The 22,797-nt window shown below is 38.5% G+C and overlaps 1 protein-coding gene across 5 annotated transcripts in view; it reads left to right on the top strand.

The window, feature by feature from the left end:
• The window catches only part of Ubtd2 (ubiquitin domain containing 2), a 66,415-nt gene that overhangs the window by 25,704 nt on the left and 17,914 nt on the right, over positions 1-22,797 (top strand). For 3 of the 5 annotated variants that reach the window (XM_046421372.2, XM_046421373.2, XM_058571834.1), the window contains exon 2: positions 16,577-16,813. The exons of 1 other annotated variant lie outside the window; for it this stretch is intronic. In XM_046421372.2, the coding sequence (XP_046277328.1) occupies positions 16,577-16,813 (237 nt within the window). Of the gene's footprint in view, positions 1-13,993; positions 16,421-16,576; positions 16,814-22,797 lie in introns of those variants that run through there. One more of the 5 variants, XM_058571835.1, reaches the window with a different exon arrangement.

The following is a 22,797-nucleotide window of genomic DNA, read 5'->3' as shown; positions in this document are numbered from 1 at the left end:
CCTGGAAACTGGTAAGTCTCCCATTTGCTGAGTGGCTCTTGGTATTGGGCACTCCTTCAAAATTCAGACAGTTTGACTCTACATTGGCCTTCAAATATTGCTTTCTAGAGTCTTAATATCAGTCAGAAACGAGAGTTTATAACCTTCTTTGGTCTTTCCTGAACACTTGTGTAGTCTTGGATGTCCATAAAAAGATACCACATGGATATCCTCTCCGTGTTTGGCTTTTAGATTCCCAGGAGTATGGTAGATTTTTTTGGGCCTAACATTCCAATCTTTGACCAACTACTTTTTTGACCTAAATATTTTACTGCTTTACACAGATACAGTTATATAATCGTTGCTTATTATTTTTGACAGCTGTCCCCAGGGAAAAGGCTGTTTATCTGGGAGAGGTCTCAGTAAAACTGAGATAAGCTTTATGAGTACATTTTCCCATAGAACTTCCAAATAGGCTGAATAATGGCAGATCTCTGAAAACGGGGCTCTGAAAGAGCTCCAGCCCTGTCTTGTTCCGTCCTGTGATTTGCTGTTGCTGTTTCCAGGTGCCTCTTAGGGGAGCCCAGTCTAGAACATGTTAAAACACCACAATACTCCCTGGGTTTACCAGGACTCAGCTGTTCTCTTGAATAAGAACCAATAAATGCTCCTCGTATTGTTGCAAGCCTTTTATTAATTCCTAGGAGTACTGAAGAAGATTATTTTGACAGCTTTTGCCAGTGTTCTAATCGAATTTACAGAGGAGAGGATTTCTGGAAGTCCTTTGTTTTTCATGATGATGTCACTCGATTATGCTTTCAGGAAATTTAGATAATAATTGTAAATATCTTTTTTATTTACCCATGTTGTTAACCATGGCTGATATTCTGCATTCCTTTGTGGGGATTCAGGTGTCCATCTGCTGTTTTCCTTCTGCCTGAAGGGCTTCATCGATCCCTGCTGTGAGGTCTGCAGGTGATGCTTTCTTTCTGCTTTGGGATGGCTGGCAAGGTCTTCATTTCATCTTTGTATCTCTGTTCATGGTTTGTAGTTTTCTTGTAATATATTTGTCTTTTTGTGTTATCAGTGCAATACTGACCTCCTAAATTGGGTTGGAATGTTCTTTTTTCTTTTGTTTTCTGAAAGTAATTATGAGGAATTAGTATAATTTCTTATGTAGAGATAAATCTACATAAATACAGCATAATTATCTATTCACATGTCTGTATTTACCTATAATACATATCTATTAATAGGTTTAATCCTATAAATAGAAATAGAATTTAGTAACTAAGTCGTTCTTGCCTAAGTCGTTCTTGCCTGGAGTTTTCTGTGTTAGAAAGTTTTATAAGTAGAAATTCATCTTTAGTAAATAGAAAGGCTGTCCTTTTCTTTCTAACAAATACCTTTTTTTTTTTTAAAAGAGAGAGAGGGAGAGAGAGAGAGAGAGAATTTTTAATATTTATTTTTTAGTTTTTGGCGGACACAACATCTTTGTATGTGGTGCTGAGGATCAAACCCGGGCCGCACGCATGCCAGGCGAGCGCGCTACCGCTTGAGCCACATCCCCAGCCCAAATAAATACTTTTTTATTAGACTTTAGTTTGGGCAGGTCTGTAGTGATACACCTCTTTCATCCCTAGTATTCCTGGTATTGGTGATTTGTTGTCTTCCTTATTGCTCAGCTTAGCTGGAAGGTTATGCATTTAAAAAACATTTTCAAAGAATTGCCTTTTGGTTTCACCAATTTTTTTCTGTTGTTTTTCTGTTCTCTTTTCCTCTCCACCACACACTCCTTTTGATTCTGCTTGTCATTATTTTCTTTTTTAAGCTGACTTTGAGTTGAGTTTGCTGGTGACCCTCCCGTTCTTGGTCATGTTGGTGCCTGTGATGCTGTGACTGACCCAGAGCCTTGTGCAGTTGTGCAGGCGCTCGTCCCTGGAGCGGTCCTATGACTAGGCTCTGTTACTGTTCTGCTTTCTGTGCTTGTTTCTTTTTTCTCTTCTATGAGGGATTGAACCAGGGGCACTCTGCCACTGAGGTTTTCTTAATCAGCTCTTTTCGTTTTATTTTGAGAGAGGGTCTCACTACTTTATGGAGACTGGCCTCAAACTTGCAATCCTCCTGCTTCAGCCTCAAGTTGCTCATATTTCAGGCATGACCCACTGTATCCAGCTTTTTTATTGTTTTGAGACATTTCTGATATAAGCATCATTTTATTCCAAGCAGTGTTTTTTAGCAGCATCCCTAAATTTTTGATGTATTGTATTTATGTTTTCATTCCAAGTATTTCCTAACTTTCCTTTGACCCATGATTCATTTAGATGGAAATTAATTTTCAGTTATTTGGAGATTTACCAGTTATCTTTTATTATTAATTTCTAATGTAATTCTGTCATCAGAACATACTTATATGATTTCTATTGTTTCAGGGTTTCTTAGGCTCAGTTTAGGGTCTGTTTTGTATAATACTCTGGGTTTCTTTGATGAGAACATTATTGGGTTGCAGGAAATGTCCTCTCAGAGTCATTAGGTCAAGGGGGTGAATAATGTTCAGGTCTCTTCTAATCTCGATCATTTTCTGACTGCTTATTCTGTTACTGATAGAGAAATACTCAGGTATCCAGGAGTAATTGTGGGATGGTCTATTTCTTCTTTAGTTCTGGCAACTTTTCCTTCATGCATTTATAAGTACTTTTTTTGGTGCATCTTCACTTATGATTGTTAAATCTTGGTGAGTTGCTTCTTTTATCATTACCATTTCTTTCCAGAGCTACTTCAGATATTAATATAGCTACTTAAACTTTCCTTGACTAGTGTTTTCACAGTACTTTCTCCCCCATCTTTTCACTGTAACCTGTGTCAGTATATTAACAGGAGTTTCCTATAATAGCATACAAATAAGTATTTGTAAACATGTCATTTCACAGTCTGTTTTTTTAAAATTAGTTAGTTCAGGCCATTTACATTTAATATAATGAGGAATATAATAGGATTTAAACCTGATTTTTTTTCCAATTTGTATTTGTCCCCTCTGTTATTTTTGTTCCTTGTTCTGTATTTTCCACTCTCATATGGATTTTTCAATGTTTTTAAATACTCATTTTAATTTGCTGATTAGGTATTTTATTATATTTCTGAATTTTAGTGTTTGCTCTGGTGATTACAGTGTAGTACTTTAGGTTTCACAGCCTGCCTCAGTAAAATGTTAGAAATCTTACAAATATATAAGTCCCTTTACTTTTTTTCTTCTTAGTGTTATAGTTGTCATTTGTATTTTATTTACTTGCATTTAAAATCCTATATTGTCTACTAATTAGTGCATTTTCTGTCACTGTAACAAAATATCTGAGGCTGGGTAATTTATAAACTATTTAGTTCATAGTTTTGAAAGTTGAAAGTCTCAGCACCATAATACCAGATGTGGTGATGGAACTGTGGCTATATCAGGTCATAGCAGATGGCATAATGGTGGGAGCAGGTGCAAAGGGGAGAAAATCACAAGGCAAGACAAGAAGCCAGATGGCTGGTGGGCCCACTCTTGGGAACTCTGTGATCCCATGAGAACTACATTAATCCCTTCTGAGGAATACCCCCAGTGACCCAGCCACTTCCCACCAGGCCCCACCTCTGAAAGGTCCCACTAACTCAGTGTCATCACACTGGGACAAGCTCTTAACGCATGAACCTTTGGGGAATAACTACATCTACACTATAGCGTAAACAGTGTTGTTATTTTTGCGTTTTCCATTCACACATAATTTGAGGAATTTAAGAGGAGAAAATAAGTGTTTTATTTGGCCTTATAATTAGCTTTTTGCTGCTCCTTCATTCCTGAAGTTCCCAATTCAGGTGGTATCATTTTCCTTCAGTCTTTATTGGGTTTTTTTTTTTTTTTTTTTTTTTTTTTTGGTTCTATTTGCAGAGGTTCTGGCAATAAATTCTCTTTAGTTCCTTTTTTTTTAGGGGGGGCGGGCACCAGAGATTGAACATAGAGGCACTTAACCGCTGAGCCACATCGCCAGCCCTTTTTATTTTGAGACAGGGTTTTGTTTAGTTACTGAGGCTGACCTCCAACTTGCGATCCCCCAAAGTCATTGGAATTATAGGTGTGTGCCACTGTGCCCAGCTAGTTCCATCATTTGTGTCATTATTTTGTTGTCTTACTTGAGAGATGTTTTCTTTGAACATAGAATTCTGAGTTGACAGTTTTTATTTCAGTTCCTTAACAGTGTTGTTTCACCTCCTCTGCCCTCTGATTTCTAATAGGAAATTTCGATATTTGAATCATTGTTCTCCTATATATAATGTTTTTCTTTTCTCTGACTGCTTTCAAGAGTTGAAGATGTGATTTTCTTTCCATTTTTCCCTTTTGGGTTTCACTGAGCTTCTTGAATCTGTAAGTAGATTTGAGAAGTTTTCAGCTATTATATCTTAATATATTTTTTTATACAAACCTTTTCACTGAGACTCTAATGTTACAGATGTTGGTCTTTTTAATATTGTTTTTTTATTGACTTTTTAATGTGGTCCCCAATACTCTCTGCTCATATCTTTTTTTTTTTTTTTTTTTTTTTTTTTTTGAGAGAGAGTGGGGGGGGAGAGAGAGAGAGAGAGAGAGAGAGAGAGAGAGAGAATTCTTTTAATATTTATTTTTTAGTTCTCGGCGGACACATCATCTTTGTTTTTTGTATGTGGTGCTGAGGATCGAACCCGGGCCGCACGCATGCGAGGCGAGCGCGCTACCGCTGAGCCACATCCCCAGCCCCTCTCTGCTCATATCTTAAAAACCTTCAGATTGGATAATTTCTGGTAAACTCTTACTCTTAAGTTCAGTAACTCTTTTCTCTGCCATCTCTGTTTAGCTCTTTAGGTCATCCAGTCAATTTTTATATTTTAGATATTGTATTTTTTATTTCTAAAATTTGTATTTCGGTCTTGATTCTAGTTTCCATTTCTCTGCTAAGAATTTCTTTTCATTTGTTTTAAGAGTTTGTTTTTTTTTTTTCAATCTCATGAAACATTATAATAAGATCTGGATCATCTCAAGGTTTTCCATTCATTTATCATGTTTTCCCTTGAAAACTGGTCATGTATTTTTGGTTCTGTGTTAGGTTGAGTAATTTTGGACTGTTTCCCAGACATCTTAACTATTATATAGGAATCTGGATTCTTATTAAATCTTCTGAAGATTATAGGTTTGTTTGTTTTAGCAGGTCATACCCCATGCAGCTTCAGACAGCATGTTCTGGTGGTTTTTTTTTTTTTTTTTTTGGTAGTTGTTCATAGTGATGTTAGTTCACTGTTTAAAGCCTTTGTTAGATTTCATGCCACCACTCCTGCATTAACTGTGTGGCTAGAAGGATGCTTCAATGGTTCCAAAGCCATTTTTATTTTTAAGAGAGAGAGAGAGAGAGAATTTTAATATTTATTTTTTAGTTATCGGCGGACACAACATCTTTGTTTTGTATGTGGTGCTGAGGATCGAACCTGGGCCGCACGTATGTCAGGCGAGCGTGCTACCGCTTGAGCCACATCCCCAGCCCCAAGAGACCATTTTTTCTGCTTTATAGTTATAAAACAGATTCTTCTTAGAGTTTTTGATGCCAACACTGCTCCATAGTTCCATGTAACTGGGACTGTCTTTAGGGCAACATGGTGATGATAAAGTGACAGAAAACAGAGAGAAAAGAAACCCCACTTTCTTCATATTGCAATACCTCTTTTTCTGGTTGCTTTGTCTCAAAGAACAAGTTTTCAAACCTCTGTATTTTTGTGACCACCCACCATTACTATTGCTAGTAGATTGAAGAAAATCCCTGTTTTCTATTATTATTATTTCAATCTGGCTTTTTTTACAGGGGAGTACTGGAGATTGAACTCAGGGGCACTCACCACTGAGCCACACACCCAGCTGTATTTTGTATTTTGTTTAGAGACAAGATCTCACTGAGTTGCTTAGCACCTCATTTTTGCTGAGGCTGGCTTTGAACTCAAGATCCTCCTGTCTCAGCCTCCCAAGCTGCTGAGATTGCCACCATGCTTGGCAAATTCTGGCTTTTGAGAGCTCCTTTTTCTGCTACTCTGACCTAAAATGAGACCCTTTCTCATGTTTTCCCAATGCATTCCATTGTGTGTTTCTATGCTAAAGCTGCCCTTGGGTCTAATCTGAGAGGAAAAAAAGAAAAACTGACCTCATGACACTTACCTTAGTAAGGGATTTTCTTCATGTTGAGGCTCCTCCCCATCTAGCTACCATTTTTAATTTTCACAGAGCCCTCAGTTAGTTGTTTTTTATACTGTGTCACAGGATTTGGTTGTTACCATTGAGGAAGATTACAACATCTAGCCTGGGCCACATGTCCAGAGACATCTTAACCCTGAAAGCTGAAAGGGAGAGAAAAACAGTCTTGCAATAAGAGTCAGTTCATTAAATGAAATTCAGCATTCTTTTAAAAAATATTGTTGCTGGTTTATTTCCTTTTTATTCTGGATAAACACTAGCCCATAGAAGATTTTCCTTTAGTTGTAGAGTTCTGAATGTTGATGTGCCAGCTTCAGTGCTCAGTGAACGTGAGCACGTGAAGGATTAGTTAGGCCTGGGCCTAAGAGCTAGATCTAAATAGATATTGGATAGAAGCTCTTTTATTATTATTATTAATTTTTTGTAGTTGCAGATGGACAACATGTCTTTATTTTATTTGTTTATTTTTATGTGGTGCTAAGGATCGAACCCAGTGCCTCCCATATGATAGACAAGCAGCTCTGCCACTGAGCTCCAGCCCCAGCCCCTGGCTCTTTGGCCTGTTTAGAAGCTCAGCTGATAGCTTCCCATTTTGAAATCAATCAGCCATGATGACCTCTGATTCACCTTCAGAGCAGTCTTACCTCAGCTGAATGGTTATATGCTATCATCTTGTAAAATCTATGAAATCTGATATCCTCCTTTTTGACCTAATTATTCCATGCCCTTTAGTTCAAACTGGGAATATGCCTGCTGGGGTGGCTGGGAAGATTCATGGTTCCACCTACATTGATCTCTTTATCAAGTTGTCCGTCTGCCACATGTATGGTGTTCTCTTCCAAATATACCCCCCACACACATGGGGAAATTCAGAATTTCCAAATCATTGGGCTCTGATTCCTTTTTGCTTAACAATTCTGTCTTTATTTCTTTCTTGTTTCGTATATTAGTATAGTCACTCAGGGGGAACCAAGCTGTTTCTTCTGCACTTGGCTTGGCTATTGTTTCCGCCCTGTGAATATGTTAGTTATTATGTGTCATTTTTGAAAATTCATGTCAACTAAGTAACCAGTTTCATTGCTTACCAGTTCCACCTTCCCACAACACTAAAACATGAACACTGTTCAAGCTCTTTGCCACTTCATAATGAGGATCACCTTCCAACTTCCAATAACATGTTCCTCATTTCCATGGGAGACCTAATCAGAGTGGTCTTTGCCACCCATGTTTCTACCAACATTCTTTCCATGAGTGTTTGTGTGTTCTCTTGGAAGACAGAGGCTTTCCTTCAGAGCCCTCTGCACAAATGCTTTCAGCAATCCCTTCTCAGCAATATCAGCTTTTACTAGCATGTACCTTAAAACTCTTGTTATATTTTGGTTCTTGATTATCTTCCAAAGCCCCATGTTTTGTAAAGACTTGGCCCCAAGGTGGTGCTCTTGGGAGGTAGCTGAGCCTTTAAAGGGTGGCACTTAGTGGCAGGTCTTTGGGTCTTTGGGTGTGCCTTTGAAGGAAAATAGTGGGAGCTCAGCTGCCTGCTTGTTCTCTCTGCTTCCTGGCTCAGGATGTCCGTGGTTTGCTCCATCACATACTCTGCCATAGTGTGCCACCTCACCACAGACCCACAGCAATTGGGTCTCCTGGTTATGGGCTGAAACCTCCAAACTGATCTAAAATAAATTTTTTCCACTTATAATTTGATCATCTCAAGTATTTATAGAGAGAGCCAATTAGAAGCCAACAGCTTCTACTCATTGTGCGGTCACTTCAACATTTGTAGGTGTGTGTTACAGCAGTACCCTACTTCCTGGTGCTAGTATCCGTACTGCTTAGCTCAGGCTGCTGTAACTGAAAATTGTAGACTGGGTACTTAAACAACATAAATTTATTTCTCACAGTTGTGAAAACTGAGATGTCTCCTGCCAAGGTAGCAGCTGATTTGGTATCTGTTGAGGGCCTCTCGCCCGAGCGCTTGCAGCTGCTCCTGGCTGTATCCTCCCAGGGTGGAGTGAGAGTCTCTCTCTTCTGTCTTGTCTCAGGAGGGCACTAATCCCATTCATGAGGGCTCTGCTCTCATCATCTAATTACCTCCTGAGGGCCTTCTCTCCATCTAGCAGACAGTGTGTATTATGGCTTTCACACAGGAATTTCAAGGAAACACAAACCTTCAGTTCATTACAGGGGGTAACTTCAACAATTAGATATATAAGCATAGTATGGTAAGTGATAACAGGTCAGAACTGAAATACCTTAAATATCCTATTCCTATCTGAACTGCTTTAAAGGATTTTGGTTTTTTCCCCTCCATATTTTTAATATGAATATTCAAACATGAAAATAGTACATTAAACATTGATATTCTTCCCCTATGAATTCAGTAGTAATTGGCGCCTGGCTGTGCTCACCGTCTTTTCTTGTGTGTGTGTGTGTGTGTGTGTGTGTGTGTGTGTGTTTGTTTGTCTGTCTGTCTGTGTCTGTCTCTGTCGATGTGGACATGCACACTACCTCTGTATGGCTACACCATCTGAAGGTCATGCTGCCCACTTCTTAAAATACCAGCGTGCTTCTCCTTTGTGAATGAGACCCTCTCCTGCATTACTAATACCTTTAGGCAACCTAATCAATTTAAAAAGTTGTTTCTTAAGGACATCTGTTTATTAAGATTTATCCAGTTGCCCCCAACTATCCTTTATAACTTCTTTTTACCAAATTTCAGTCGAAATTCAGGTTTTGCCCCATTTAGATATGGCCAGAGGTTCTCAGCTGGGAATAATTTTGTTTTCCAGAGGATATGACAGTGTCTGAAGGCATTTTAACTTGTTCCTTTATTTTTTGTGTTGCTTGTAAATGGTAAGTTACTTTTAAAAACTTTGTTAGATGTTAGGCTGGGGTTGTGGCTCAGCAGTAGAGTGCTCACCTCGCACATGCGAGACCCTGGGTTCGATCCTCAGCATGCCATAAAAATAAATAAGTGAAATAAAGGTATTGTGTCCAACTACACCTAAAAAAATAAATAAATAAATAAACCTAGACTTTAAAAAAAAAAAAAACTTTGTTAGATGCAAGTTAAACATTTTTGGTATGAATCTTTCATACATATTTGTATGATTTATATTGCAAATCATGAGGAGGCTATTCGGCCCCTTGGTTATGGTAATGAATGTCATTACCTTAATATCAACAGTGCAATTTCTTCTTGGCAATTAAGAATATTTGTGGTGATTTCAGCATTTTGAGCATTCTGTTATTCACGATGCTTTAGCAAATCTATTGATGATCCTTATCAGGATCAGTAAAAGGGATTTTTCGAAATATCTCCTTATTTTCTTCTTTTTTATGCTTTTATTCCTGGGTAAGAGTGAGTCTTCCTTCATATCCTACTCCCCTTATCCCCCACCCCTTTTCGTGGTGCTAGGGATTAAACCCAGGGCCTCGCCCCTGCTAGGCTAGGCAAGTGCTTGGCCTCTGAGTTGTACCTCCACCCCCTTGATCCCCGTGCTTCCCCTTTCCGTCTTTTCAAGCTGTTAAGGCCTGACCCTGACTTCATGTTCTCCCCGTATCTGTGCACTGAAGGCTCTCCTTTCTTCATCTGATGAGATCCAGAATTAAATCAGGGTTTCTTAAAGAGGAACCAAAAGGAAGAAAACAATTACAATCATACTCTATTTTGAAGATAATTTTTTTCTTATCAATAAAATGTCAAAATAAGTTTTTGGTAAAATGCTTTCAATTATGTAGTAAAAATACTTATGTGCTATTTAGATTTGAAAAGGAAGCCTGAGTTGGGTTTTCCATGAAAAATCTATTTGTCAGAGCGGGGAAAAGTGTTAAGTGTTTATAAGGAAAGATAAAGAGTAGATGAGTATGATTAAGAGGGTTCTGAGAAGAAGGTGGTTTTAGGCAAGTTTTTGAAAGAAGTAGTAAGTGTGGTTTGATTTATTTTTTTAAAAAAAGGATATTTTCTGGAATAACATTGCTTTTTTTAAAAAAAAATTACATTGCTTTATCAATCTTTTGTTTCTCACTTGTTAACCAAAGGAGAAAACCAAGGATAAGTGGTTTCCTGCAACTTAAAAGAAATTTGAGGAATAAAGGAAGGATGTTGCCTTTCTTTAAAAATCAAAGTATGAGGTTTGGTGAGCAGTTCCTAGAAAACTACTCTCAAATGCACAGGAAGTGAATGGCAGTCATAGAACAGTTCTTTTTTAAATAAGGAAGGGACTTTGCGCTGAATTCTTAGAATGTCAGGTTCTATCAGAAAGTATGAAAAGAAAAAATACTTGTGTATTTTTACAAAAATATTTAAAGTTCTTTATTTCAACAGTACCTGCCAGTTTATTTTTTAGTTACTCAACAAACACTCGTTTGTAGTTTCATCCTCTATTACTCATTGTTCTGTACTTTACAAACGTTAAATGATTCAGTTTTCATTTTTCATGCCTTTATTTATGTATTTATTTATATTTTATGGTGCTGAGGATGGAACCCAGTGCCTCACACATGCTGGGCGAGTGCTCTACCACTGAGCCACAAACCCAGCCCTCAGTCTTCATTTTTTAATGAGAGAATAGTTTAACTACATTTGCTAAATGCACATTTTTAAATTTATTCTTTTTAGTTATACATGATAGTAGAATGTATTTTGACTTACATTATACATGAGTATAACTTCCCATTCTTGTGGTTGTACATGATATGGAGTTACACTGGTTGTATATTCATATATGAACACAAGAAAGTTATGTCTGATTCATTCTACTGTCTTTCTTATTCCCATCCCACCTCCCTTCTCCCCACTCTGCCCTGTCCGATCTGGTGAGCCCCCCCACACACACACACACCTGTTGTGAGTCAACATCTGTATATCAGAGAGAACTTTCATCCCTTGGTTTTTTTGGGATTGGCTTATTTCAGTTATCTCCAGTTCTATCCATTTACCAGCAAATGTCATAATTTCATTCTTTATGTCTGAGTAATATTCCATTGTATATATATACCACATTTTCCTTTATCCATTCATCTGTTGAAGGGTACATAGGTTGATTCCATAGCTTAACTATTGTGAATTGAGCTGCTATAAATATTGATATGGCTGTGTCTCTGTAGTACGCTGGTTTTAAGTCCTTTGGGTATATGCCGAGGAGTGGGATAACTGGGTCAAATGGTGGTTCCATTCCAAGTTTTCTGAGGAACTCCATACTGCTTTCCAGAGTGGTTGCACCAATTTGTAGTCCCATCAGCAAGGTATGATTGTACCTTTCCCCCCACATCCTCACTAACATTTATTGTTGCTTGTATTCTTGATTTGCCATTCTGACTGGATGGAATGAGATGAAATCTCAGTATAGTTTTAATTTGTATCTCTCTAATTGCTAGAGATGTTGAACATTTTTTTCATATATTTGTTGACTGATTGTATTACTTCTTCTGTGAAATGTCTGTTCAGTTCTTTAGCCCATTTATTGATTGGGGTTTTTTTCTTTAAGTTTTTTGAGTTCTTTATATATGTTGGAGATTAATGCTGTCTCTCGGGTGCAGGTGGCAAAGATTTTCTCCTATTTTGTAGGCTCTTTCTTCATGTTCTTGATTATTTCCTTTGCTGTGAAGAAGATTGTTTGATGCAGTCCCATTTGTTGGTTCTTGGTTTTATGAGTCTTGTTGAGGAGTTTGGTTTCTAAGCTGACATGATGCAGAGGTGGGCCTCCTTTTCTTTCTAGTAGACACAGGGTCTCTGGTCTAATGCCTAGGTTCTCAATCCACTTTGAGTTGAGTTTTGTGCAGGGTGAGAGATACGGGTTTAATTTCACTTTATCACATAAGGATTTCCAGTCTTCTCAGCACCATCTGTTGAAGAATCTATCTTTTCTCCAATGTATGTTTATGGCTCCTTTGTCTGTATGAGAGAACTGTATTTATGTGGGTTTGTCTCTGTGTCTTCTCATCTGTACCACTGGTCTTCAGGTCTGTTTTGGTGCCAATACCATGCTTTTTTGGTTACTATTTCTTTGTGGTATAGCTTAAGGTCTAGTATTGTCATGCTTCCTTCACTTTTCTTGCTGAGGATTGCTTGGGCTATTCTGGGCTCTTATTTTTCCAAATGGATTTCACAACTGCTTTTTCTATCTCCATGAAAGAATGTCATTGGGATTTTAATATGAATTGCATTAAATCTATTTAGTACTTTTGGTAGTATGACCATTTTGACAATATTAATTCTGCCTATCCAAGAACATGGTAGATCTTTCCATCTTGTAGGGTCTTCTTCCATTTCTTTCATTAGTGTTCTGTAGTTTTCACTGTAGAGGTCTTTCACCTCTTTTGTTAGATTGAGTCACGAATATTTTATTTGGGGGGGGGGTGGCTATTGTGAATGGGATAGTTTCCCTAATTTCTCTTTCAGTAAGATTCATTACTGGTGTATAAGAATGCAATTGATTTATGGGTGTTAATTTTATACCCTGCTACTTTGCTGAATTTATTTATGAATTCCAGAGGTTTTCTAGTGGATTTTTTTGGGTCTTCTAAATATAGAATCATGTTGTTAGCGAATAGTGATAGTTTGAGTTCTTCTTTTCCTTTTGTATCCCTTTAATTTCTTACTTTTGTCTAATTGCTTTGGCTAGAGTTTCCAGGACTGTGTTGAGTGGAAGAGTGCATCCCTGTATTGTTCCAGTTTATAGAAGGAATTCAATGCATATTTTTCCCCTAGTTAGTTATTTAACAAAAGTTCGCTAGGCAGTAAACATATTTTTGTTAGTATCTCATTTAGTTTAACGAGAAACTCCTGCTGCTGTGTGTCAGCCCTGAGACTGAGCATAGCTTATGCGTGCAAAGTACTCACTTTCCTGAAGATGAAGGTTGAGCCTCTGATTTTGTAGTAAAAATTCTACACTAGTGTTTCACTAAAATAATCTGTACTGCAAAGATGTAAGCATTTTAATAACTGACCTTATAGGCAGATGTGAATAAATAAAATGAGCTCTGTTGATATTGTAAGGCCCTATTTTGTTTTGCAAAATAATGAATGTGAGCTTTGGGCACACGTGGATGTGTGTGTGTGCACTTGGAATGATGACTGTGCTGGGTAGCATTAATGGACTGTGTATTTTTTTTAATATTTATTTTTCAGTTGTATTTGGACACAATGCCTTTATTTTATTTATTTTTACATGGTGCTGAGGATCGAACCCAGGGCCTTACACATGCTAGGTGAGTGCTCTACTGCTGAGCCACAACCCCAGCCCTCGTGTATTCTTTTCATGGACTGTTCTTAAGCCTGCTGCAGACAGGCAGGTGGAATAAAGCTCCTCCCCATATGGAAGGGAAGTGCTTTTACTTCTTCCGAAATGTTTTCTACCCTTCTCATGAAATCATTTTCTGCTGGGTTTCTCTAGATGGGGCCTCTTGAAAGATTTCAGGCACACACCACTGTGCCCAGCATAGGACCTTTTTCATTTGTTTGAATTTTAGGTCTTCATTGTGGAGTTGTTATTTGCCTTTACCTTGAGATTCTCTCAGAACAACTAGAAAAACTCTACTCAGTTGTGTTGTCCCTATGGTACCTGTGATGCATGAGGGTAGTTAATTCTCTGAACTGCTTGGATGGACTTAAAATGTCATTCAAATAGATAGCTGGCTGAATACCTGCTTCCTGTGTCCCAGCTCCTACTTCCTGTTGCACAACTAAGAGTATGTTTATGAACTTTTTCTAACTTATCTAAAGATAATGTAGTAGACAAGAAATTTCACCTTTGCAATTCACCTTGGTAGAATTGTGGATGAGTGGTAATTATTGGATTGTGTTTGGCACCTCTTGGACAATTCTGCTCTGTCTGCATTGTCAGTGTTATTTGGAAATGCAGGGGACAATCAATATAGCTTGTGGTTTCACCTTTGAACAAACCCAACAGGCATATCTGTAGTGTTGCCCTTGACGCTCAGCATACCCTTGTTGATTAAATAAGGAGGCACAGATTGTGTTTGTGGCTTTGGGCTAGATGGATGGTGTTCCAACTCTGCTCTCCAAACCCCTTCACAGCTCACCTGTCTTGCACTTCACTGAGACAAGTTACAGGGCCAAAAAGTATTGGGCGTCAATACTGGAAAACAGCCGGGGTGGTCTGTCTGCCTGAGGCAGGGCGACGGGGGAGACCTGACATGGTGCTCTGCCTCGGGATGAAGTGGCTAGATTGGATGAAGAGAGCTTGGTTCAATCCAGGCATCAAACCAAACACACTTTGCCCTATCAGTTGGTCCCGTCTTCCGGGAAGAGCGCCTGCAAAGTGTGGAGAGCTTGTTCGGGAGCTGGCGTCATTTTATTTTCTGTCATGTATACCTCTGTGTACCCTGGGTCAGCGAGGGAGTGCTTCATTTCATGGATGCTTTAAAACCATTTTAAGAGTATTGTCTTTTAAATGAGTGTTCATCCTACAATTAAACATAGAACATTGAATTTTGACACATCCCCTGTCTCCTTCCCACCCTGTCAATTATTCCCCACCCACTCTTTCCCAGCTTACCTTTTCATCAGGCTTCGATTTTCTTCTCACATTTTTTCCATCTATCAAACTGCCTATCGCTGGCAGCATGTAACCCTGCAGAGCCACAGGTAAGAAGAGCCTGTGGAAATGTGTGGCCTGTGGAAAGTAGGTCATCAGTCGCACGCTGTGTGAGCGTCTGGGTGCAGAGAAGCTGCGCCAGGTGACAGGACTGCTGCGTAACATCTCTGAGTACAGGTGATGCTGAGAGAGTGGACATGTGGCTTCTGTTCTTCTCTTCCAGTGTCAAAACTCCCCTAGTGACCTCTTATGTTCCTTGTGGTTGGTGTTCAACCTTTGCACTCACAATTCCTCCAAAAAAAAGTGAAGTGTTGATTGTACCCTCTGCCCTCCCCTTCTAGATTAGCTCTTCCTTGAGTTTTGGAGAAAGATAGCCACTTCTTTGGAGTCCAGAGAGGGGAATGCTGGAGGAAGTATTCCTCTAGTCACTTGTTCCGTGGGTCTGTTGATCCGGCCATTTCTCTGAACACTGAAAAGTATTCTTTTGCCTCTTTGGATTTTCTCAGTTCCTGCTTACTGATTTTATGTAGCCAGAGGCCTGAAATGCAGACTACTCTTGCCATTCAGTTTCCCCTATGTATCCTGTGTCCTTGTTATGGCATCCCTTTTGTCTTTCCAAGCCTGTCACTAGAGTGGATAAAATACTTATTACTATTCTTCTAGGCAGATTTTTTTTTTTTTAATGAACAAACTGAACCTTTTTTTTTTTTAACCAGAGATTGAACCCAGGGGCACTTAACCACTGAGCCATATCCACAGCCCTTTTTATTTTTTATTTCGAGACAAGGTCTCGCTAAGATGCTGAAGCTGGCTTTGAACTTGTGATCCTCTTGATCCAGCTTTGCAAGCTACTTGGATTATAGGTGTGCACCACCACCGCCGGCTAAGATATATTTACATGTGTATATGGGTTTTTGTTTTTGCTTTGGTACCAAGGATTGAACTCGGGCACTGAATCACTGAGCCACATCCCCACCCATATTTTATTTAGAGACAGGGTGTCTCACTGAGTTGCCTAGTGCCTCACTTTTGTTGAGGCTGGCTTTGAACCCTTGATACTCCTGCTTCAGCCTCCTGAGCTGCTGGGATTACAGGCGTGCGCCACCATGCCCAGCAATATTTTTAAACTGAGAGTTGAGATTGAACACTCTTACCACTGAGCTATATACTCTGCCCTTTTTAAAATGTATTTTGAGGAAGTCTCCCTACATTGCTGCAGATGGCATGGAATGTTTGATTTTCTCACCTTAGTCTCCAGATTAGCTGGAATTACAGGCATGTGCCATCACATGCAACTTTTATTTTTTTAGACGAGGTTTAAATTTACAGCAGAATTAAAAGGTACAGAAAGTTCCCATATTTTCCTTGCCTTGGCACATACAGAGCCTCATTATCAACACCTCTCATCGAAGTGGTTACATTTGCTCCACTTGTAATTCTTTTTGATCATCCTTCAGAGGGACTTGCTGAGTGGAGGAGGGCTACTAACTTATCACTGAAAATTTTGCATAGAGCTATCTCTTATCTCCATTTGCTCTTGTTTTAAAATGAGTTAGGGGAAAATCAGAACACAGATTAGCTAACAGGCAAACTCCTAACTATGATTTTCGGTGAAAGAATTCAAAAGAGGAATGACCAGGTAAGTTTTCTTAGAAAAACAGTATCTTTTATAATTCTATTCGTTTGGTTGATTGGTTTTTGGTTTTTTGCAGTGTTGGAGATAGAACCCCTACCATTGAGCTATACCAACATCCCCTAAATTTTGGTTATGATGTCAGTCTTATTTTTCTTCCAGTTGCTCTCGGTCGTAACCAGCCTTTGAAAAAGGAGAAACCAAAATGGAAAAGCGATTATCCTATGACAGACGGACAGCTGCGCAGCAAGAGGGACGAATTTTGGGACACTGCACCAGCTTTTGAAGGCCGGAAAGAGATTTGGGATGCCTTGAAGGCTGCTGCACACGCTTTTGAGAGCAATGATCATGAACTGGCACAAGCAATCATTGATGGTGCAAACATAACCTTACCACACGGTAGGCCTGGTGCTCCTCAAGGACAGAGGGGACGGAATCAGCTCATTCCTAGTAGGGGGAGACTGAGTGAGAGGAAGCTTTTTTTCCTTGCTATGCCTTATTCTAATTTTTTTTTTTAATATTTATTTTTTTAGTTTTCAGCGGACACAACATCTTTGTTTGTATGTGGTGCTGAGGATCAAACCCAGGCTGCACGCATGCCAGGCGAGCGCACTACTGCTTGAGTCACATCCCTAGTCCCCTTTTTTCTTTTTGTCTTTTTTTTTTTTTTTAATATAGCACAGAATAGCATTCCTCTTCGCATCTTTCTGCTGGAGACTGTTTATTTTATATATTTTTGTGTCATTTAAATATTTTCCTTATCTCAGAAAAGAACACCTGATAATCAAATTTTCTTGTTTCTGTGGAACCTAGTTTTCTAGACCCCTGCTCTCCGCACCCTGCCATCGCCATCTTTCAGCCCACCTGTAGGAGCCTCTGCTTTACTGCTTTCCTTTGGACATGGTAGAGTCTCAAGTCAGATTTCAGAAGATGGAGAGACTCAACAGATACCCCTGTAGTCATCGTACTTTATCCTTAACCCCTATTTTTAGCATAATGGCAGATTTAAACTTTGAATTCAGTCCCACGTTTTCTTACAGATTTTCTATGATTGTAACCTTGAGCATTATTAGAAACTTCCCTCTTCTTAGTTGTCTCTTGAAACCCACATAGTAGATTATCAGCTTGTCTCATTTTTTGCTTATTATTACACCTTTAGTGTTTGCGGCATGTGTCTGCATTCTTAGAGGAACAATGCTTTTCATTATTTAATCATCCACTTTAAATCCTCTGACTCTGTGTCAAATAAATGGAGTTTAACTTACTGTCCTTGCCAGCTTTCCAAATCTCAATTAATTTTCTAATTAATTGTGCTTCCAGGAAACTTCCTTTCTTATAACTGTCCTTTATTATGAAAGCATGGCTTATTTTCCTAATACTTACTGTAAAAGTGATCCTTCCTTATTTTTGAAGAATTTATAATAGAATGCCATTTAAGTCTGACTCTTCAGTTCTACTTTTCATGGATAGTCTATAAATCTTTTGGAAGGTGGGGAGGGGAGAGTACCAGAGACTGAACTCACGGGCACTCGACCACTGAGCCCCATCCCCAGCCTTATTTTGTATTTTATTTAGAGACAGGATTTCATTGAGTTGCTTAGTGCCTCACTTTTGCTGAGGCTGGCTTTGAACTTGCAGTCCTCCTGCCACAGCCTCCCGAGCTGCTTGGATTACAGGCTTGTGCCACCGCGCCCGGCTAGTCTGTAAATCTTTATTCTGTGATTGGGGATTGGGAAGTGGTGGACATCATCTGGCTCCACTTGCCTTTTTTAGTTCTGTCATTATTGTCTTCAGTTGCTCCCCTTATATAATGTAAAGGACCTACCTGTACAGACGGTTGCATCATCATTCTCTTTTGGATGGTGACATCTGTATTTTCAAGGCAGAGCACATGTTTGTGTAGGCCTGCAAGTTGGGGGAAGAAGAGTCACGTGTATGAGACTGTCTTAATTTAGAAGTCTGAGATCCAGAACCTTGGAGCTTGGAATATATGACTTTATGTTTATGTTATATGTAGGGATCCCTGGTTGTGTTCCGTTTTATGGCCCCTTTAAAGGTTCCTGATAGCAAAGTAGCTCTGTTTCCTATGCATAATAGGTCCTATGTATATCCTTTTGGATGGGGGCTCTGATAGTTAGACTCAAACCCCTGTTTTGCCTTATCTATGTGAACTGTCAAGAAAGATAATGTTGCTGGCAGCCTAGCCAACCCACAGATAAGGGAGAAGTATTCTTGGAAATTTAAGAGTATTGGATGAACCTCTACTCCCTCTCTTTTGCTTAGAATATTTTCTGTGTAAACATGAAAGAATCAAGCTGATTTTATCTTGATTAAATTCCCATGTGCATCTCTTCAGCTTATCAATAATGTTTCTTTTAATTATGTTCTTGATCCTAAACTCTTCAGCTTACCATCAGTATATAAATGAGCATTATATGCTTCTACCTGTACCTGCTCAGGAGCATTGCTGAGATTCTTTCCTGTGTAATTACACATTTAAAATTTTACTCTAGGCACCTTGTTGTTACCCCTTTGGGTCCCCAGATACCTCGTATTTTAAGTGATTGCACAAATTTGATTATTGTCCAGCTTGAGTTTTGATATCACATCTGGTGATATCACTTCTGCCCTGTACTCAATTCAAGCTGTGTAACTTTGGAAAAATTACTTTTTTTTTTTTAAGATAGATAGATAGATACATACATACACATATACATGTGTGTGTGTGTGTGTACTTTTTTTTTTTTTTTAAGTTCTAATTGGACACAATACCTTCATTTTATTTATTTTTATATGGTGCTGAGGATCAAATACAGCACCTTGCTTGTGCTAAGCAGGTGTCTACCACTGAGCCACAACCTCAGTCCCTTGGACAAATTACTTCTTTTCTGCATGCTGCAGTTCTCTTATTTGTAATAGATGGAAAGTAGCTATCTGCTTCATGGGGTGGTGGTGTTGGTTCATTGTGATGGTGATACCTGTAAATCACCCTAGTGCTGGGTTTCCAGGAAGCACTTCATAGTGAAGTAGTGGCGCTTGTCTATACTTCCAGCTACTTGGAGACTCGCAAGTTCAAGGACAGCCTAGAGAACTTAGAAAGTCCCTGCCTCAAAGTAAAAAGGCTAAGGATGTGACTTAGAGGTGGAGCACTTGCCTAGTGTATGTAAAGCCCTGGGTTCAATCTCCAGTACTGCTCCCCACCCCCACCCCCCCAAAAAAATATATATGTATTTATATTTTATATTTATATATATAAAATATTAATATACAACAGCATTAATGATTTTTATAAAAAGTATTTTGTTTTTTAGTTGTAGTTGGACACAGTACCTTTATTTTATTTTTTATGCGGTGCTGTGGATGGAACCCAGTGCCCTGCATATGCTAAGAAAGCGCTCTATCTCTGAGCCCCAGCCCTAATGACTTTTATTTCCTGAATTCTGATGTTATCGATTAAATTCCCTGCACCAATTTTTTTTTTTTTTTAAATACCTGGGATTGAACCCAGAGGTACTTGACCACTGGAGCCACATCCTCAGACCCTTTTTGTATTTATTTAGAGACAGGGTCTCACTGAGTTGCTTAGGGCCTCACCAAATTGCTGAGGCTGGCTTTGAACTTGTGATCCTCCTGCCTCAGCCTCCCAAGCCACTGGGATTATAGGAATGCACCACTGCCACTGCACCAGCACTACACCAAAATCTGATTTTTGGTTCTTTTTTCTTTTTCTTTTTTTTGGACTGCATTGTCTACTTGTAACATCTTTCTTTGACTTTTGGGGCAGTCTGCCCTTGGGAATATCTCTAATAGAATTTTGAGACTGGGTTGATTCAGTAGCAAAAGTACTAATAGATTTATTAACTGGACAGCAAAGCAGTGAGGACTTTGGTTCACCTTGCCCCGTACCTGGCTCATCCCTATCCTGCTTCTCTCAGTGCCACCCATAGAGAGCATGTTGAACAGATTGTAGATTGACCGTCTGTAAAGATCCTGGGTTACACTGTGCTTTCTAAACTTCCTTCAATCAAATGTCTCTCCCTCTCATTTTCTTATCCCCTTTTTCTTCCCATGGTCTTTCTGTTGTCTCAATTTATTCATACTGTTATCTTCCCAACATAAATAACAAGTTCTTGAAAATACACGAAAGTGTTAGTAAATGTTGTGTGTCTTGTTATGTTGTGTGGCAACAACTGTGATTTCTCTTGGTTTAGCCACTTTAGAATAGATCAGTGTGGTATACACAAACATTATGTATTTGTTGATGGCCTTTTTTTCTTTCACTTTTCTGAGTTATTTTTCAAGGAAGCCAAAAAAATTTTTCTTGAATCGTATTTCCTTCTCCTTTTTTCCTTCCTTTAAAGTGGTTCCATTGGTAATTATATCCATGTCTCAATTCTAGTCAGCAGGTCATGTTCATATTCCTGCCTTGTCTAAGAACAAATAATTTTATACTTTTAAAGTATCTTCCTCTGTTAATATCAGTGGTAAATTTTGCTGAGTGTTGTATCACACGCCTGTAATCCTAGGGGCTCGGAAGGCTGAGACAGAAGGATTGCAAGTTCAAAGCCAGCCTCAGCAATGCGAGGCACTGAGAAACTCAGTGAGAGCCTGTCTGTAAATAAAATCCAAAATATGGTTTGGGATGTGGCTCAGTGGTTAAGTGCCCCTGAGTTCAATCCCTGGTACCAAAAAAAGAAAAATATCAATGGTATATTTATTTATTCTCGAATGACAGTGGGAAGGGTTGAAAGAACTTGGTATCATAACTACCTGGGGATTTCATATACTCACATTTATTCACTTTGGAAAATCGTGGCTTGATGGAGGCTGGTATAGACCTGGGTATCGTGAGAAAAGCTCCCCATGTGATTCTGATACCTGCTCTCCATTGTCCACCACCTCCTTGTCTTAGAAGAGCTTTGTTGCACAGCATATTTTTCTGATTGTTCAACATTTCTTAAAGAGTTTATTTCTCCTTTTTCATTGATTGCTATTTTTCCATTACCTGGAAGTCTTAAAAACATTCTTTTTTTTTTTTTTTTTTGGTACTGGGGATTGAACTCAGAATGGCACTCAACCACTGAGCCACATCCCCAGCTCTATTTTATATTTAATTTAGAGACAGGGTCTCAGTGAGTTGCTGAGCACCTCCTTTTTGCTGAGGCAGGCTTTGAACTCACGATCTTCCTGCCTTAGCCTCCTGAGACACTGGGATTTACAGGCATGCGCTACTGTGCCCGGCTTAAAAACATTCTTAATATAGTATCTTTACAGTGAAACCGGGTTATTTGCCAAAATTAGCATAAATGTGGTTTAAGAAAACAACAGGTGCTTATTATTTTCATTTTTCAGAGTTTGGTATGTATTGGCTATTTTAAATAAACTTTTTTTTTTTTTTTTAATCTTTGTTTATTTATTTATTTTTATGTTAGTGCTGAGGATTGAACCCAGGGCCTCGCACACACTAGGCGAGTGCTCTACTGCTGAGCCACACCCCCAGCCCTTAAATACTATATCTGAATAATCTTTTAAAAGTTTATTTATCTTATAAATATTTGATGGTTTTTATAATTATTATGTGGAAGGCACACAAGGATTTAAAAAATTGCCTACTCCATTCCATGACTTCTAATTTTCTAGAAAGATAATTGTTTCTTTAGCATCTACTGATAATTCAGAGTAAGGGAATTTTTTTCTAGCATGTTGTTTATGTCTCATGTTGTTCAAGTATAAAAGCTCCCTTCTCTACCTCTGTTAAATAGATGGAGCAGCGATCTTCTGTTACTCAAAACAGAAACTTTTCTTTTTGGAAACAAATTTAACTGTTGACTCCAAAATTATACTTCCTTTTTGTTTGAAGTTCTTCCATTTGGTTTTTGAAGGTCTATTTCTTTTGTCCTTTTTCATGCTTAGAGATATGGGAGATAGAAAAAGGTAATTCTTAAACACTTAATGTTTAATCCTTTCTCTTCGCAGAGTTGTTTATATGTGTAGGAACAGTTTTTTCCCCCCTAGTCTTAACATTTATTAAAATGGGAACAGATTAAATTATGTATATTGCAATTGTTTTAAAACTAGAGACATATAAAAAGCATTTTATTTATTTTATTTTTATTTTTTTGCAGTGCTGGGGATTGAACCCAGGGTATTATGCATGCAAGGCAAGCACTCTACCAACTGAGCTATATCCCCAGTCCCAAAGCATTTTATTTTTAAAATTTTCTTTATATTTAACACATAATGAATACAGTTCTGTGAGAAACAAGACTAATAAAATACTAACAATTCATTTTTAAATTAATATTAATAAATTCTTGTGTCTAAGAAATCACCTACAATAATCATCATTTTACACAGATAACTGAAAACTGAAGCACAAAGAG

Source organism: Marmota monax, unplaced genomic scaffold (genome assembly GCF_021218885.2).
Source record: "Marmota monax isolate L192 unplaced genomic scaffold, Marmota_monax_Labrador192_F-V1.1 WCK01_AAM20220418_F8-fsc00084, whole genome shotgun sequence".
NCBI lineage: Eukaryota > Metazoa > Chordata > Mammalia > Rodentia > Sciuridae > Marmota > Marmota monax.
This window is presented reverse-complemented; position numbering and strand designations above follow the sequence as displayed.